At 51.8% G+C, this 17,209-nt stretch overlaps 1 protein-coding gene across 3 annotated transcripts; it reads left to right on the top strand.

Annotated features, from left to right (window-relative positions):
• Positions 1 to 2,686: 2,686 nt before the first annotated feature.
• On the top strand, positions 2,687 to 15,471 carry CEACAM19 (CEA cell adhesion molecule 19). 3 transcript variants are annotated; one of them, XM_017671313.3, is made up of 9 exons: positions 2,688 to 2,968; positions 3,560 to 3,928; positions 9,151 to 9,301; positions 11,747 to 11,830; positions 12,228 to 12,274; positions 12,478 to 12,549; positions 13,227 to 13,309; positions 13,938 to 13,991; positions 14,678 to 15,471. In XM_017671313.3, the coding sequence occupies exons 1-9, from the start codon at positions 2,914 to 2,916 to the stop codon at positions 14,729 to 14,731; spliced, it is 969 nt and encodes a 322-aa protein (XP_017526802.2). In that variant the 5' UTR covers positions 2,688 to 2,913; the 3' UTR covers positions 14,732 to 15,471. The 3 variants fall into 3 exon arrangements, with proteins under 3 accessions (XP_073081848.1, XP_017526802.2, XP_017526803.2); XM_073225747.1 differs by lacking the exon at positions 13,938 to 13,991 and having other exon boundaries at positions 2,687 to 2,968; XM_017671314.3 differs by lacking the exon at positions 11,747 to 11,830 and having other exon boundaries at positions 2,691 to 2,968.
• Positions 15,472 to 17,209: the final 1,738 nt, after the last annotated feature.

Genomic DNA, 17,209 nt, shown 5'->3' with positions numbered 1-17,209 from the left:
ATTACTGAGATAATCCTCAGGGGAGAGGAAGGAGTCTAACTGACCGAAGAGGATTCTTGCTAGAGACAGGCCAGGGTGACCAGACAGCACCTGTGGCATAGCAGAGAATGAGAAACCTGATCATATACCCAAGGGTGATCAGATGTCAAGAGTGGCAGCTGTCATTAAACTGACTACAGAGGATTCTTGCTAAAATTTGACAATGCAAAGATGAACACAGAAATTCAAAAGTCAGGCCTAGTTAGAAAAGAGTTCAGGGGAGCCTGACAGAGTTCAGTGAGAGAATCTTTGTCAGTATATAAAAATGTGATGGTGAGGATGCTTTAGATGACATAAAGCATGGTATGGTTTTTCAAAAGCATCCCTCCATTCATTCATTCATTCATTCATCCCAACACACACTTCCTATGCTCAGCTCTGCACTGGATGAGGCTGGGGACACAGTGATGCCACCCCCCACCCTCCACTCTCCAGTCTGGCATTAAGAACAAGAAACTGGATTGTCTGGTTCTATTCCAGGCACTGGGTGTGGAGCTCAGCTGTGTTTCTCTGCTGTTCGTTCTGTTTTCCTCCACATGTTGGCATCATCCTCAGGCTGGTGCCAAGATGGCTGCTGCATTCCAGGCATCGCAGCCAACTCTGGACCTGGAAAAGGAAACCACACCCTCCTGTGTGAACTTCTCAGCAGCCTCCCCTCAGGTCTCATTGGCCAGTACCATCCAGCACTCAACCAATCCCTGGCTGAAAGAATGGGACTGCCTTGGACCAATCAGGACCTGTCCTGTGGGACTGGGGAGAAGCCCGGATGAAGGCTGCAGGACAGAGGATGGAACCTGGGACCTCAGGAATTAGCAGTGACTCTCTCTGGGTCGGAACTTTACTCTTTTTTTGAAGTCTGTATTGTCTAAATGTTCTGTAATAAACCTCGACTTGTCTTTTAATAATGCAAAAGGAATCAAAGTCATTATTTGAGAGAGAATCTTCAGTAACTGGAAAATCCAGAAGAACTGGCTTTGTCTCCTGAGCTGCCCGGTGCTGCTTACAGATAGAGCCTTTGCTCCTGGAGTTTAACAGTGAAAATATATCAGAATCCTCTGATCCCATAAACTCCACTCCTGCTGCACACCCGAATTCCTACCAGAATGAAGCAGGTTTAGGCAACTGTTGGGGCCCTAAGCTTGGGTGTCTCTCCCCTGGGCAGCTACACCTGGAAATAATGGCAGGGTTTACAAAGACCTCTTTCAGGCAGTCAGAAGAAATCTCAAAACTGCAACAAGCAGAGCTGTGGGTAAAATCTTGGAGGGCTTGTGACCCTGTGAACACCACTGCACAAGCTTCCAGGCATTAGGGACCTGGGAGGTGGGGCACAGAAATGCCTCCAGGGAAAATGCATCCCTTGGGATCTGGGGGTTGTGAGAGGAGGGGAACCAACTCAAGAGGCAGGGCAGGTCCGAAGGCAAGGTCAGTAACAACAGCAGCCCCAGGCATCTGCTGCCTGCTTGCTGGGACCTCCTTCGCACAGTGCCTCTTTATTCCTCCCAGCAGCCCCGGGAGCTGGGGATGCTTGTCCCCATTCTCCGGTGGAGGAAGCTCCAAGAGGTGGAGTCATGTGCAACCAAGATCCATAACCAGGTGGTGGCAGAGCTGGGCTGAGAAGCAGGCTTACCAACTCACCACAGGGCTGTGCTGGAGTCTGGGGGTTCAGCCCTGTCCAGGCCATGCCGCCCCACCCCCAGGGTGTTTCAAAGGCGGGGTTTCTCTGTCACCCTAACCTGAGGACTCTCGGGATGCCGTCACCTCCGACCATCTATCACACACACACACACACACAAACTGCTACTGATGTACAGAACCCCAAATTAGGGTTCTCTCTTCCTGCGGCTCAGAAATCTCACCTGGCACTGCCCGGTCAGCTCTCTGGGCTAGCTGTCCAGTAGAATCATCTGTGATGGTGAGGGACATGTGTTGTATCTGCGCTGTCAAATATGAGAGTCACTAGCCACATGGGGCGGTTGAGCAATTGAAAGTGGCCAGTTTGAGGAACTAAAATTTTCGAGTCATTAAATTTTAATTAATTTAAATTTATATTTCAATAGCCCTCCTTGCTGAGTGAGGCATCCACCTAGGCCCTCCAGCCCCCTGTGCTCCTCCGTCCCAATGCTGACCACTCTGAATCATCATTGTCTGGGGAGGGGGGGTGTCTCACACACACACAGAGAACTGTGAGCCCCACTGTGGGCTGAGAGCAAGGCAGGAGTTGTCGCAGTCATCACTGTGTCCCTAGCCCCACCCAGCACAGAGTTGAGCATAGGGAGTGTGTGTTGGGATGGATGAACGAATGAATGAATGAATGAATGGAGGGATGCTTTTGAAAAATGATACCAAGAGCTTTAGAGTGAGCCAACCACAGGTCAAATCCCAACTCCACCTACTGGTAGACTTGCCTCCTTCTTTGAGCCTCAGTTTCCTCATCTGCGCAATTGGAACAGTTATGCATGATGCATGTTGAATGAGGCAGTGTGTGTTGGGCTGGCCTGCAGGGACCTGCCAGGCCTGGGGTCGTTGCTCAACCATCATGACTGCTGCCACAGTTACACTGTTGTTATGACAGATGCACTGGGCGGGAAGAAGACATGGAAGGGGGTCAGAGGAGGAGTCCAGGGAAGCCCCAGGAAGTTCCCAGTCACCCTGGAAAACTGGTTCAACCAGTGTCTGCCATCCATCCCAGGGAGCACAGGTGAAGCCTCTGGAGCCTGTGGGAAAGGGGTGCTGGGGCTCAGCGGCCTCAGCCATGTCTCAGAGGCACCCCCAGGATCCCCACTGAGTTGGCCCACTTCAGACAGCCAGGGCCCAGCCCTCCAGCCCCCTCGGTGTCCAGCAGGTGGCCCCCGGGCATCTCCACAGGACAACAAGATGCCGGTTACCAAGGGGACCCAGTGCCACTTCTCAAAGGGCCTCCTGCTCTCAGGTAAGCAGGAAAGTACCCCTGGGGCTGAGGGGGGCAAGGTGGGACCTAGTCCAGGGACTGAGGTTTCCTCTTGGAAGAGGGAAAGATTGTCAGGAAAGATGAAATTATTAGAATAAGATGGGAGGGTGAGCAGCAGACTCACAACCCCACCCCCATTTTATCTATGAAATTTTCTAGAATGTTAAGGTCAAAAGGGCAAGAATTTATTTGCTTTTGATTCTTCACTGTATCCCCATTACCTAGAAATCTAAGGAATTTTAGGTGTATCATTTACAATTGGTATGGTAGAATAAATAATATATACACCTTTAAGTATTAGTTAGATGAATGACAGGAAGAATTCAGAGAGTTCAGGTGTTTAGAGGCAGACCACACAGCGTCTCAGGACAGAAAAGTCTTCTGGCAAATCTGTGGCATGATGTCTGTGTTCCCATGCCTGCACCCAGGGCAGGCATTGCTAATCAATCCCAGCACTGTTTCCAATGAACAACACTCAGAGTCCTTGCCCCAAGATGAGGACCTATAGGAAAAATAATGCTATGTTCCCTGCCCAACACCTCTGATCTCAGGCCTCCCTATAACTCCCCACAGCCTCAGTCCTGGCCCTCTGGGTCCCCCAAGGCTCCTGGGCTGCCCTCCACATCCAGAAGATTCCAGAGCAGCCTCAAAAGAACCAGGACCTTCTCCTGTCTGTCCAGGGCATCCCAGATACCTTCCAGGACTTCAACTGGTACCTGGGGGAGGAGACCTATGGCGGCACAATGCTGTTAACCTACATCCCTGGGCTACCACGGCCACAGAGGGATGGCAGTGCCATGGAGCAGCGAGACATCGTCGGCTTCCCCAATGGCTCCATGCTGCTGCGTCATGCCCAGCCCTCTGACAGTGGTACCTACCAGGTAGCTGTCACCATCAACCCCTCCTGGACCATGAGGGCCAAGACTGAGGTCCAGGTGGCTGGTGAGTGTTGAGGGAGAAAGTGGGTGGGGGTAGCTGATGCATCCTGAGTAGCTACCACATGCCAGGCCCTATGCAAATACCACTCTATTTGGTCCTCTCATTCATTCATTCAACACACATTGATTAAGCACTTACTGTGTGCCAGGCCCTGGCAATACCATTTTATCCTCACATGCATTAACTAATAAATATCTATTGAATGCCTACCTTTTTCTAGACACAGAGCCAGACCTTGGAGAATGCACCATTTACTCCTCACATGCATTAATTAGTGAAATATTTACTGAGCACCTACTGTATGCCTGGTCCTGAGTTAAGTGGATCTTCATCCGTGAGTTAAGTGTTTATTGGTGAACTCACTCTGGGCAAACACTAATGATAAGGTGATGGACAGTGGCGACAGCTAACATTTCTTGGGCACTCGTGATGGGCCAGGTACTTGCCCTAGAGCGTAGCTTCTCAACCTGAGCACTGTTGACATTTTGGACTGCCTGACTCTTGGTAGCGGGGGGCTGTTCTGTGTGCTGTGGGGGTATATTACAACAGTCCTGGCTTCTACCCACTAGATGCCAGAGACCAAAAAACGTCTGCAGACATTGCCAAATGTCAACCCTGGTCAAGAACCACTGCCCTAAATTAACTCATCTGTATCTAAAAAAAAAAAAAACTCCACAAAATGTTATATGTCAATTATATTTCAATAAAGTTGGAGAGGACAATAACTTCTCAACCTTTCTAGGCAGACCTGTCACTCATCAACTATGTCCCTATAGGCCTTGGCTCATCCATTTACCTTTGTGATTTCCATAATGTGTTCTAACTGATCAGTTTACAGACCCGTGTCACTAGAATAGTAAATCTCCAAAGGGAGAGTAAATAGAACATATTCATCCTTTTTACATCCAATGTCTACCACAACGTGTGGGACATAATAGGTTCTTGGTCAATGTTTGTTAAATAAGTAAATAAATGAATGAAAACTTTCAAACACAACAACTCCATTAGGCAAGCACCATTATTGTCTCCAGTTTAAAGATGGAAAAACTGAGTCCCAGAAAGTGGCAGAGCTGGGATTTAAGCCCATAAAGTCATAATGCCAAAATCTGGGAGTTTAACCGCCTGCTCTCAAAGCAGAGAAAGAGAAAAAAAAATCTCCCTATCTTCATTCAAATGTGGGATTCTGTAAATGTAAATAATAAATTACGATCATATTTCAGATGGAATTGTTAACAAGAACAGTGATAGCTAACATTATTAAGTGCTTATCACATGCTAGCTTTACATATATAGTAACTCATTTAATCCTCACTGAAGCCCTGTGAAGTGCATAATATTATTAGACCCATTTTACACATGAGGCAATTGAGGAACAGAGAGGTTATGACTTGCCCAGTAAAAAAAAAGAAAGAAAGAAACAGGATGATGTGATCTGGGATGAGAGGTCATCAAGGAGGCCTTGCTGAAAAATGACATTTGAGCAGGGGGAAGACAGCCATGCTGATTTCTGAGGGACCCTGCAGAGTTCCTTGCAGAGGGAAAGCAAGTGCAAAGGCCCTGGGGATAGACTAGCTTGGTGTGCTCAAAGCACATAGACAGAAGGACGCCACGGCTGTAAGGCAGTGAGCGAGCTGGGTCTTGGGCGGCAAGGTCTGAGAGGCGCACAGGGGCCAGCCTCCAGGGCATGGAGAGATTGACGAGGGGCCACTAAAGGGTTTTTAACAGGGGAATGGGCTGATTCACAGTCTAACCCACCCGCAGGGCACAGTGTGGGCTGAATGTCCTTTTTGTCCAGGAGGAAACCTAGGCTAAGGCAGTTTAAGGTAAAACCCAAATATGAGGCAGCTAATTGTCAAATCAATGGCAGAGTCGGGATTCCCATGCAGGGCCATCTGGATCAGACACAAAGTCGCCTCTGCAGACGCCAAACCGCTCATCCACTTGTTCCTTCACAAATGCTCCGTCTGTGTCCCGCCTGGACTGACCAGTGCTGGGGACCAAGGCAGCCCTGGCCCTGCCCTCCTGGGTTCACAACCCAGTGGGGGAGACAGATATTAACGAATAAGCACACACCCACAAATGGATCGTTATGAACAGTGCAGGGAATGAAGGCAAGTGCGGGAATCATGAGATCATAAGTTGGGGTAGCAGAGAGGTTGCCTCAAAAGGGAATCCTTCAACAAAGCTTGATGACCAGCAGCTCTAAGTAGAAGGGAAAGGAGCTTTGTGAGGTGTGCAGGCAGAGAACTTCATTTGTGCAAAGGGCCTGTGGCAGGAAGCTTTAGGGCTTCTAACCTGAGCTGGCAGGAGGCCAGCATGACTGAGGCAGGAGACCAAGGGGGCAGCCTAGGAGGCCAGTGCTGCCAGATGTATTTGAGCCAGGGCTCAGGTTGTAAAGACAGAAGCTCTTTCCAACCGTCTCAGAGTTGGGGGGACTTTGTGGAAACCAGGGGCAGCTCCTGTGATGTCGGCTCTAGGAGGCCTGGGCTCACAGCTGCCTCCTTGGAACCTAGAACAGGGCCAGGAACACTGTTGAATGAATGAATGAGCGGGGAGCCCCCAAGGCAGCTGTCAGGGCAGCAAGGTGGTCCCTCCCCCTCCCGGTTGTGCAGCCTCTGGTCTCAACTCTGCTCACGGGCTCCACTCTCCTTTCCGTGGGCTGGGATTCCCACTACCACACTAAACAGGGTGCCCACCCAGGCTTCTTTGCGTATTCTGAGTCTCCTCTTCCGAAATGCAGAGGCAGAAAGAGAGCTGGAAAGAGAGACAGGCAGACAGAGAGACAGAATCTGTCTGGTCCAGCCTGGCCTTTGGTCCTCTTCCTCTTGACTCAGGTGTCCACCTCTTGTCCAAGCGGTGGAATCAAATAGAACCAACGAGATGGGGGGCTGGGCTGGGGCCTGGGGATCCAGGCTGGGGGGATGGAGAAGACTCAACACCTGCCTTCCAAGAAATAATCATGATGCCTATTTGCTGCCATTTGTTCACCATTAATTCCCTAGTGCTTAGAGCGGTGCTTAGCACACATTAGGCACTCAATAAACACTTGTAACGCCGTCTCCCATTCACGGAACACTTACTGCATACCACACACCTCCAAGTCAGGCACTTTGCCAACCTCACCTTACGTCATGCCACAAGAACCCTGTCAAGTGGGCCCTGGGATGACCCCCGCTTTAGAGCAGGGCAAACTGAGCCCCAGAGAGGGTGCAACACCACACTGCTGGGAAGTGGGGAGCCGAGGCCCCAGCTGGGCCCGGGTCCATGTCCTTGGCCCTCTGCCACCTGGCTCTTTCTCAGACCCACAGGGATTCCCCATGAAGCACCGAGGGGCCCCCTGGGGAGCAGTCAGGGGAATGGGGAGCTGCCTGGGCTCCTGGCGAGCTGAGCTCAGGGAACAGGGAAGGGAGGCAGTTCAGTCCAATGGACAAGGAGGAGCAAAGGAGAAGGTGGAGGGGACCAGGGGTAGGCCTGGGGGTGTCTTCACATGAGGCCAGGTCTCCAGGGTAGCCAGGGCACTTATACTGGAGGGCAGTTGGGGCCCCAAATACGGAACCCCACCTAGGTGGGGGATGGAAGTGGCTGGGAGTACTTCCTGAGGCCTGGGTAACCCACATGCTTTATTTCTCAGTCATGAGAGGATCTGGTGTGTCTGTAGTAGCCGTAACAGTAGCCAACCCCACCTGGCACAGGCAGAAAGGGGTTTTAATAAAGGGGATTGCATGCTCACGGTGCCTCCAGGAGGCGGGGCACTGGGAATGAGGTATAAATTACATGTGGAACTGTTCCTGCCTGAGAAAACGGTCAGCCCTGGGACCAGAAGCCCCGCCCGGGGGAGCACCAGAAAGTTACATTCAACTATTCATTCATTCAGTGAACATCTGTTGAGCCCCTGCTGTGTGCCAGGCACTGTGTTCACAGAAGGAATGGGGCACAGCTCTCTGTCCTTACGGAGTTCATACACTGGCGGGTGTGCCAGTCACGTCCTCACCACCAAAGGCCCAGCATGGCACCTGCACCTCTGTGTCTCTGGCTCCCAAAGCGAAGGCTCAAAGGTCAGCTTTGCGTAAATGGATAAATCTGACTCATGGAAGAAGGCCCAGGTGATTCGGTTAGCAGACCTGAGCACAGAGGTTCCCAGGGACCAGTGCGGAGAAAAGCCAAACAGAAAATTTTCAGTCCTGGAAGGAGAAACAGTTCTGTTCTTGTCACTTCTTGCTGCAGAATGAACTTGGTGTTATAAAACGACGACCATTTTATTATGTGCACAATTTCTGAGCCCAGGAATTTAGACAGGGCACAGCAGGACGGCCTGTCTGCATTCAGAAGCCACACAGAATAGTCATTAGGAGTTCAGAGGCCCAGGTGTGATCCCAGCACTGCTCTGACTGTGAGCTCCCAGGCAGTTCACTTCTCTGTGCCTCAGTTTCCTCATCTGTAAAATGGCATAGAATCTACTTTGTTGGATAGAAAGTGTGTGGTGTGTGGTGTGTGTGTGTGTGTGTGTGTGTGTGTGTGTGTGTGTGTGTAAACTCATTCACTCTTCACAACAACCCCATGAGGTAGGTATTCTTATTATCCCCGTTTCACAGATGGGAAAACTGAGAGGCACAGAGAAGCTACCCAGGGTCATACAGCCAGGAGGCAGCAGGAACTTGAACCCTAACATTCTGGTCTCAGAGTCCACAAGCTTAGCTGCCAAGAAGGGCTGGGACGGAACAGGTGTCCCACTTGAGATTAAAGGCTGGAGGGCCTCACGGTGGGAGCCAGATGTCAGGTAGGCTTCATCCCGGATCTGGCATGGCGAGTTTGAAAACCCTGCTAGTGGAGTTCCCTGTGTCCCCCACAAAACAGCCCAGAGCCTCATCCTTCCACTAGAAGGATCGAAGTGTCATTAATGGAGGCGAGAGAAAGCAGATTAGTGGGGAGGGGACAGGGAGTGGGTCTGCAGGTGGGTCTGGGCTGTGCTGAGGCTGCTAGGATATCCTAGGGAAGCAGAGATTTGGGGTCAGGAGGGCAGTGAAGGAGTTCCATCAGGGATGCAGGGAGTTTTATCTGCAGCCAAATCCACCAGACCACTGATACTTGGATCTGCAACGCAAGGGAAACTCTGGGCTGGGAAGGTGAAATCGCACGCCTGGGCTCTGTGGATAGTCACAGATGGGGGAACATGGAGGGGGCCCTCCCAAGGTGCCACACAGTCCTCTCTCTCTCATACTCTTCAGAAAAGCATAAGGAGCCCCCTGTGACGCACCTGCCCATGAGCACTGCGATTGTGGCTGCCATCATCACTGGGCCCCTTGTCGCCGGGTCCCTCCTCGTGGGCAGCATTGCCTATCTCCTGGTGACAAAATGCTGGAAGCACCAGAGGCACAGGTACAGGGGCCCCGGGCCTCTCTCCCCTCCCCTTCTGTCTCCTCCCCAGCCCCACTCAGGTCCCACTGACTGATTCTTTCACAAGTCACATGACCAGACTCATACACCATCCCATCAAATCTGGGAACTCCTGCAGTGGAAGTCTTCCTATCCTGTATCAGACAGAACCTGCATTGCAAAGGACAGAAACCTTACCCTTGCACTACCTCACAAAAAAAAAACAACAAGGTTTTTTCCTGCAGGAGCTGCAGGTATGCCTGGATCCAGGGACTGCCTCCCATTGGATCAACTCAAATCACACGTTTTCGCCTGGGCCAGTCACTGTGGCCAGGTGTTGGAATGTTCTGATTGGCTAAACTTGGGTATTGGTGCAGCCCTGAAACTGGAAATAGACCCAGATCCACATGACCAAATGGATTGAGAGTAGGGAGGGATTTCCCAAAGGAAAACCAGAAGCTATTGCCAAAGAATGAGAGTGGATGAGAGGAAGCCAAAGTGATCAGACAGTGCCTACCTCCGTATTGAGGAAAAGAGAGAGGTGGGGGCCTGTTTCCCCAGGGAAATATTCCTATATGTGAAAATTCCTTCCTCATGAGATCAGCCTTTTCAGAACTTTCTCTCCCGACCTTGGCTCTGAGCTCACTGTAGAGAAGATGTCTTAATTTTTTTGCCTCTCTGTGATCCCCAGAAAATGAAGTTAGCAATCCTAACTCCTCCCTCTACTGTTCCTTATGTGCCATGGTTTCTGGACCTTCATCATTCTACTTGTTTTTCTCCTAATATATTCTAATTTGGGGGTGGCAGTCTAAGCCAGGTCAGTAAATTAGTCAATACTATTTGTTAAGGGCCTACTATGTGCCAAGCATTTGAAGGAAAAGGAGTTGAGGTCACTCCAAATTCAGTGGGAAAGGATGCTGTGATTGATTAATAATGTCTGCCACAGTCATGTCAAGGGTAGTGGACACACATAAGCCATCCCTGCTAGACACCTTCTTAGCTTACAGGCCATACAAAAAGAGGTGATGGGGTGGATTTGGCCCTTGGGCAATAGTTTGCCACAGTCTCTAGAGAAAACCAAGGCAGAGAGACATGAAGTCATCTGTCAAATGGCACAAACTGAGTGGCAATAGATTTTGTGATAGGAACCCAGATCTGAGTGATTGTAAGCTCCAGAACCAAAACTACACTCCGTAAGCCCTCACCTCTGACCAGCTTTCTTTCCACTACAGCCAGTGATTTTCAAAGAGTCTCAAGGATTCTCAAGCGCTGGCAGAGCTGAAGGCAGCTTGAGATGGCATTCTGGGCCACGATGTTAGAAAACAGAATATGGAAATATTTAAATACATGGACGTATTTAGGATAACAGGTCGCAATGCACGCAGCTTACCCTCCAACGGGTCAGGGGGAGAAAACATGCACGGGAGGAAGAGGGAAAGCAAATGCTAAAGCCGATGGAGTGAAAATAAGAGGTCAATCTGGATAAAAATTATACAGATGTTCTTTGTACCCTTTTTGCAACTTTTCTGTAACTTTGAAATATTTCCAAATAGAAAATGTTTTTTAATAGGATACTCTTAAAGGCTTTGAGTCACATGGTGAAATGAATTCCTTTCTCTCTTCTCTTTGCATCAATCTGACTGTGGCAAGCAAGCGCTTCAGTCGGGTTCCAGTCAGCCCGTAAAGCTTGTTGTGGTTGGTCAGCATTTCTAATGCCCGCTGGCTTTTACAAAAAGAAAAACTAACAACAGTATCAAGCTACAAATTTAAACCAAGGTTTGGCTTTCCTTTTCTGTCTAGTTGTAAGGAGGTTTTTTGTTTTCGTTTTTGTTTTTTCATTTACGATGTAGCAGCTTCCAACAGGTCTACTGCTTCCCACAGTCTGTTCCCTGTTCAGCAGACAGAGAACCCTGTTAAAATCAGTCAGCTTGGGTTCCTTGGAGTGAAGGCCAACATCCTTACTATGGCCACAAGACCCTGCTCAACCTGCTGCCCCCTCACCTCCCTGACCTCACCTCTGCCCCTCTCCCCTTCACTCTGGTTAATTATTAATTTGGTTGATTAATAATGTCTGCCACACTCATATCCAGGGTAGTGGACACACATAAGCCATCCCTGCTAGACACCTTGTCAGCTTGCAGGCAATACAAAAAGAGATGACAGGGTGGATTTGGCCCTCAGGCAATAGTTGCCCAGCCCGGGCTTTTGCACATGCTCTTCCCTCTGTTAAAACTCTCTTCCCATGATAAGCAGTCCTCTTCCCTGCCTCAGGCTTTTGCTCAAATGTCACCCTCTCAGCAAGGCTCCTAGACCATCCTACTTGAAGCTGGACACACACTCTCCCTCCACCCTTTACCCCTTTCCATCTTCATTTTCCTGCAGCACACTTTTTACTCCCCAATATTCTAGTGTCTACTGTTTACTCAAATTTTCACTCTCTCTCCCTAGAGTGTCCGCTCCAAGAGGCCAGGGGTCTCTGTCAGTCTTGTTCCCAACTGTGTCCCCAGAGACTTCAACAGTGCCCAGGCCATGGTCAGTGTTCCATGTATATTTATTTAGTGAATTAACAAATTAGCTGTAGTGATATCAAGTGAACTTTTTAAATGACGGTATTCAAATGAACTGACTTAAAGAGAACTATGAAGGAAATCATGAAACAGGTGGATGGAGCAGAATCGCTTAGCTGGTCTTTACAAATGGTGACATCAGGGAAACATTGCTTTCCGGCATAAAGCGGCAGCTGGGGAACCTGAACAGGGCTGTGTGGCTGAGCATTACGGGAGAAGAGGCGGGATAGGGACAAGTCCCATCCTGGCCCACTGGGAGGCAAGGACCATCTCTCTCTGGAACCTGATGGGCTCTCCAGCTTCTCTGGGTCCCTGACCAGCCATCTTACTACCCTAATATTGGTTCCCTAATGTACCCCCAGGATGACGGCCACAGAGAAGCCGGAGCTGGGCCCTGGCCGTAACACTGGTAAGCAGAGGTCCCAGTCTCACTACCCGGCCCTCCCCGCAGCTCCTTCCTCCTCTCCCCCAGCCACAAGCCCCTTGCTCTCCCCCACTCGGAGCCCCCAGTTGGTTGTTCCACCCAGACCTCCCTGGGGCTCCCCAGACGCAGCCCGCACATTTCGAGTGCATCAGCACTCACCCCAAGCCTGCTCTTCTTCCTCCTCTCAGTGGCTGGCACTCCACGTCGGTGGTCACCACAGCACTCAGCCGGCCCCAGCGGCGGCTCTGGGCCACGAACAGGTACCATCTCCCGATCCCTACAGTCCACTCCTCTGCAGGATCCTGGCCTCCAGGCTGGCCTCCAGGCTGTCCCAGGACAGGATGCTTCTAAAACTCCAGTCTGCCACTGCTCTGCTCAAAGGCCCTCCGAGGCTCCCCAGTACCCTTAGGACAAATTCGGGCTCCTAAAGTGATCCCCAAAGCTCCTATAAACTAGTCCCCACTCTTTTCCTGGCTTTATCTCTCACATAACATTCCTACCCTCAAAAACAAAACAAAACTACATATATAGATAAAATCCAGACAGAGCAAGCATATCAAAGTTCCTCAAACTGTGGCAGGCCCTCCCACCGTCAGGCCTCTGCAGGCACCCTCTCCTGCCTTTGCACAGCTCTCACTTCTCTTTCCAGTCTGATACCCCTTCCTCCAGGAAGCCCTCCCTGACTCCACTCCAGGAACCCTCTGGGGTCTCCTATTCCAGCCATGCCCACTCTGGGTTATCCCTGTCAGGGGTCTGTCTCCCCCACTGGGCTGTGAGGGGAGGACCACCACTGCCTCAGTCACAGCAGTGAATGGGCCTGGGCAAGAAGAGGGGTTTGCATAAACGTTTGTTGAATGGATAAATGAATGTTGACGGCAGCCAGAGTGGGCCTGTGGGCCACCTGTTGGCTGGCTCCTCCCCTTGTCCTCTGCTTCAGGTGACAATGTCTATGAAGTGATGCCATCTCCAGTCCTCCTGGTGTCCCCTTTCAGTGACACGGAGTCCGTGAATGCTGCCGTGGTGAGCCCCCACCCCTCTTCTTTGAAGCCCACTTCTGACCTGGTACCTCCCCTCCACACAGTTTGGGAACTGTCGTTCTCTAGGGTGCTTTAAAAACTATAAGGAGAAGAGATTGGGGGGAAACAGCACAACATAAATGGTGTTTGTCTCTGGCGCATGGAAGCTGCTGGGGGGGCCTTACTTTCTCCTGTCCTTCTGCATTCCCAACACTGAGCAGATATTCCCTTTATAATCAGATGGGGATGATTGATACAAATAAGAATTAGATAAGAAGATGATTAAATGAGATAAGATTAAACAAGAAGAAGAATTAAGAAAGAAGAGAAACGTGAACAGCGAAGACTAAAGCTTAGAAGCACAGGTGTTGATGGGGCGGAGGAGCGTTTTGAGGGGCCTGCTGCAGGGGCACCTCCCTGCGGCAAGGCCCTCGGCCCGATCCTCAGAGGCCCAATCCTCAGAGGGGAACACTGAGGCAAGGAGCAGGGGGCTGAATTCCCTTCACCCAGAGGTCCCCCAGTCAGGGAGCAGCAATGGGGACCTGGAATCCAGGTCTGTCCTGACAGCTACGGTCAAGGCTGGAGGGGGCTGGGCGCGCAGGGCCTGGCTCACCCGTGTTATTGCTCTGCAGCCCCCACCGCCAGCCCCGCAGCGGCAGCCGGAGCCAGAGAACCGCCCCTACCAGGTGTGGAGCTGGGAGGCTGGAGGGGGTGTCGGGGACCCCACGGAGCTGCGTGGGGCGGGGTCATGACACCCAGGCTCATAGGAGAGGCCTGAACTCCCCACCCTGCCCCCAGGGCCCCCCGGAAGGGTATGACAGCTGCGCTGGGAATCCCTGGGCATGTCCTTCCCCCCTTGGGATTGCAGCTGATTCCCAGGCTGTGAATTCGCACAGGAGGAAATGAAGCCCAGAGAGGCCACAGGCCTTGCCTGGGGTCACACAGCCCAATCGGACGGCTCCTGGGCCCAGGCCGGGCCTCAGCCCCATGCCAGCCCCTCCTGTCTGCCCCTTGGGCCTCTCCCCGGCCCCCTCGCAGAGGCAGGGTCTGTCTGTGCAGGTCTCTCTGCTGCCCTCGGGGTCAGTCTCTCTCTCTCCGTCCTTCTGTGTGTGTTGTCATTATCTTTGTTTCTCTGTCTTGCTCTCATTCTCTCCTTTCTGTGTCTCTTTCTCTCTGTCTCTCCGTGTCCGTCTCTTCTTCAGGATCTTCTGGCATCTCCGTGTCTCTGGGTGTCTCTCTTTCCATCTTCTGTTCTGTGTGTGTTTCTCTCCACGGCTCTCAGTCTCTCCTGGTTCCTTGATGTCTGCCCCCGACCCTGGTTCTCACCCTTAACAGCAGCCCCTCTCTCTCCTTCCCCTCCCCCTCTTCCCAGGAGCTGCTGAACCCCGACCCTGCCCCTTACTGCCAGCTAGTGCCAACCCCCTAAAGAGGTCCCAGCGGGAGAGGAAAGCCTCTGTGCATCCCGAAAGCCTGGTATCCACAGAAAAGCCACACCCAGGAGCAGAAGGCCACGGGGCTGTGGGGCTGACAAGGTGAAATTGGCTGGAGACTTAGCACGGCATCGTGGCGCCCTGCTCGAAGGACAAGAGACCGTGTCGGGCCCAGCTCCTGGTTCACCCTCCAAGTGTACAACCACCCTGAAGGCTGATCTTCCAGCAGTCTGGTCGGGGCCACACACCTGGGAAAAGCAGGCTCTAGCCCCCTGCCACCCTGAAGTCGGCCCCTCTGGATACTTGGGAGTGCGGAGGGAGGCCCGGGGCCTGTCTCCAGCCAGACCTCCCAGGCACTGGGCTGGGCTCCTCAATATCGCGTTGACTCTCAACGCCCCACCCCCACTCTGCTGGTTGCCCTTGGGCGCAAGTCAGCCCCCCACCTCACATGCCCCAGAGGACAGGCCCGTGGGAAGGAATGCTGGCCTCCCAGGCCTGTGGCCCCAAATGACGGTCCTGGCCAGTTACCGCAGCTGCTGGTAACTTAGGCAGTTCCAGGCCCTCTCAAAATTCAGTCTCTCAGAACCTGTGACATCTTCTGCCCACCGCCCCCTACCCCGAATCTCACCAAGGCCCCCAGGGCAGTGGTTCCCTCTCCACCCCCACCCATCCCTGGTCCCAGTCTGTTGCCCTTAATTTATTCATTCATTCAGCAATAAATAAGCCATGTGCCATACATAGTTCTAGATCCTGCGGCTTCGGCTGGGAACAAAACAGAAAAAATCTCCTGTTCTCCCAGAGGACCAGGCAGTGGACAGAGTCAGAAAAAAGAACTACCCTGGTGGGTTGGATGGTGACAAGTGCATGGGGGACATAAGAAAGGAAGGGGTTGGGAGCATTTGGGAATTGAGGTTTAAATGGGGAGGGCAGAGATCTTGGCCTGGAACGTGACAATGAGCAAAGATCTGAAGGGGAAGATGGAGGGAGCCATGTGGGGATCTGGAGGGAGAGCATTCCAGGCAGAGGGAACAAACGGCAAGTGCAAAGGTCCTGAAGTGAGGGTATGACTGGTGTGTTCAAGGAGCAGCAAGGAGGCCAGAGTGGCGGGAGCAAGGAAGGAGGGAAAAGGGTGAGATGGGAGGCCAGGAGATGGGGAGCAATGGATGGTGCTGGGTACATTAGGCACTGCAAGAGTGTGCTTTTGCCCTGGAAGCTGCACAAGGGCCACGCAGTGGGCTGAGTAATGGTCGCTCCAAGTTGTGTATGTCTTAATGCCCCATGAATGTACCTCAGAGCAGCCAAAGAGGCTTTGCAGGTGTGATTAAGGACCCTGAGATGGGGAGATGATCCTGGATTACCTGGTGGGTCCTAAGTGTCATCACAAGGGTCTTTATAAGAGGGACACAGGAGGAACAAATGAGAGCAGGCACTGTGACCACGAGGCAGAAATTGGAGTGACACACTTTGAAGATGGAAGGAGGGACGAAAAGCAGAGGCGGCACAGAGTCCATTATCGGATGTGAGGAAGATCCCGCAGGCCCTTGCTGCTGCGCAAAGGCCCCATGAGCAGAAGCCTAGAAGCCGGTTAAAGCAAGAAAACAGACTCTCATCTAGACCCTCCAAAAAGCAACACAGCCCTGCTGACACCTTGGTTCTGGCCCAGTGAGACCCATTTTGGACTTCTGAACTCCAGAACCGTAAGAGTACCTTCCTGTCATTTTTAAGCTGCTACATTTGTGGCAATTTGTTACAGCAGCAACAAGAAGTTTAAATATAGAGAATGGGGAAGAATTCACAGGAGAGGAAGTTGCATCTCCATCTGACTCAATTCAAATACTCCCTGTGAGGGATTTCCCCATCCCCAGACCCCTCAGAACACCCAGTGCCTGGGCCTCTGGTCTCCTGCTCGCTGAGATCCAAGCAGGTCAACAGCTGGGCAGGGCTCACCCAGCACTGGCTGCCAGGGTGCAGGGTGTGGGGTACGCTGTGCATCCCAGCCCCAGAAGAGAGCACACAGGCTGCCTTCCTCTCCTCTACCCGGGCAGCTGCTTGTCAAACTCCTGTATCCATTCTCTCGTCATCGTCAGTAATAGTTCTTAACCAAGCATATGACTTCTGAGCATAAAAACTACATTTCCCAGTTTCCCTGCAGTCTGATGTGACCATGTGACTGATTCCAGCCAATGGGATGTAAGCAGCGGTGAAACGTGCCATCTTCAGGTCACATAGCCTTAAAGGGACAGGATCTCGCTTCTTCTCCGTTCACCTTCTCTTAGGCTGGAGAAAGGATGAGGTGAGGACCCATCAGGGAGCAACGGACAAGGGCAGCTCAGAGCCCAGTTAGGGAGCCTGGCCCCGGCCATCAGTGTGGACAGAGCCACCAGCCACGTGAGATGGTTCCCTGAGACAGACACGTCTCTCTTGTTCAAGCTGTGGTTACTGAGGGATTCTGTTACACCCAGTTCCTCCTAAAT

The sequence above is a fragment of the Manis javanica genome, chromosome 17 (assembly GCF_040802235.1).
Source record: "Manis javanica isolate MJ-LG chromosome 17, MJ_LKY, whole genome shotgun sequence".
NCBI classification, from domain to species: domain Eukaryota; kingdom Metazoa; phylum Chordata; class Mammalia; order Pholidota; family Manidae; genus Manis; species Manis javanica.
Note: the sequence above shows the minus strand (reverse complement) of the source record. Positions and strands in the feature narration are given on the sequence as shown.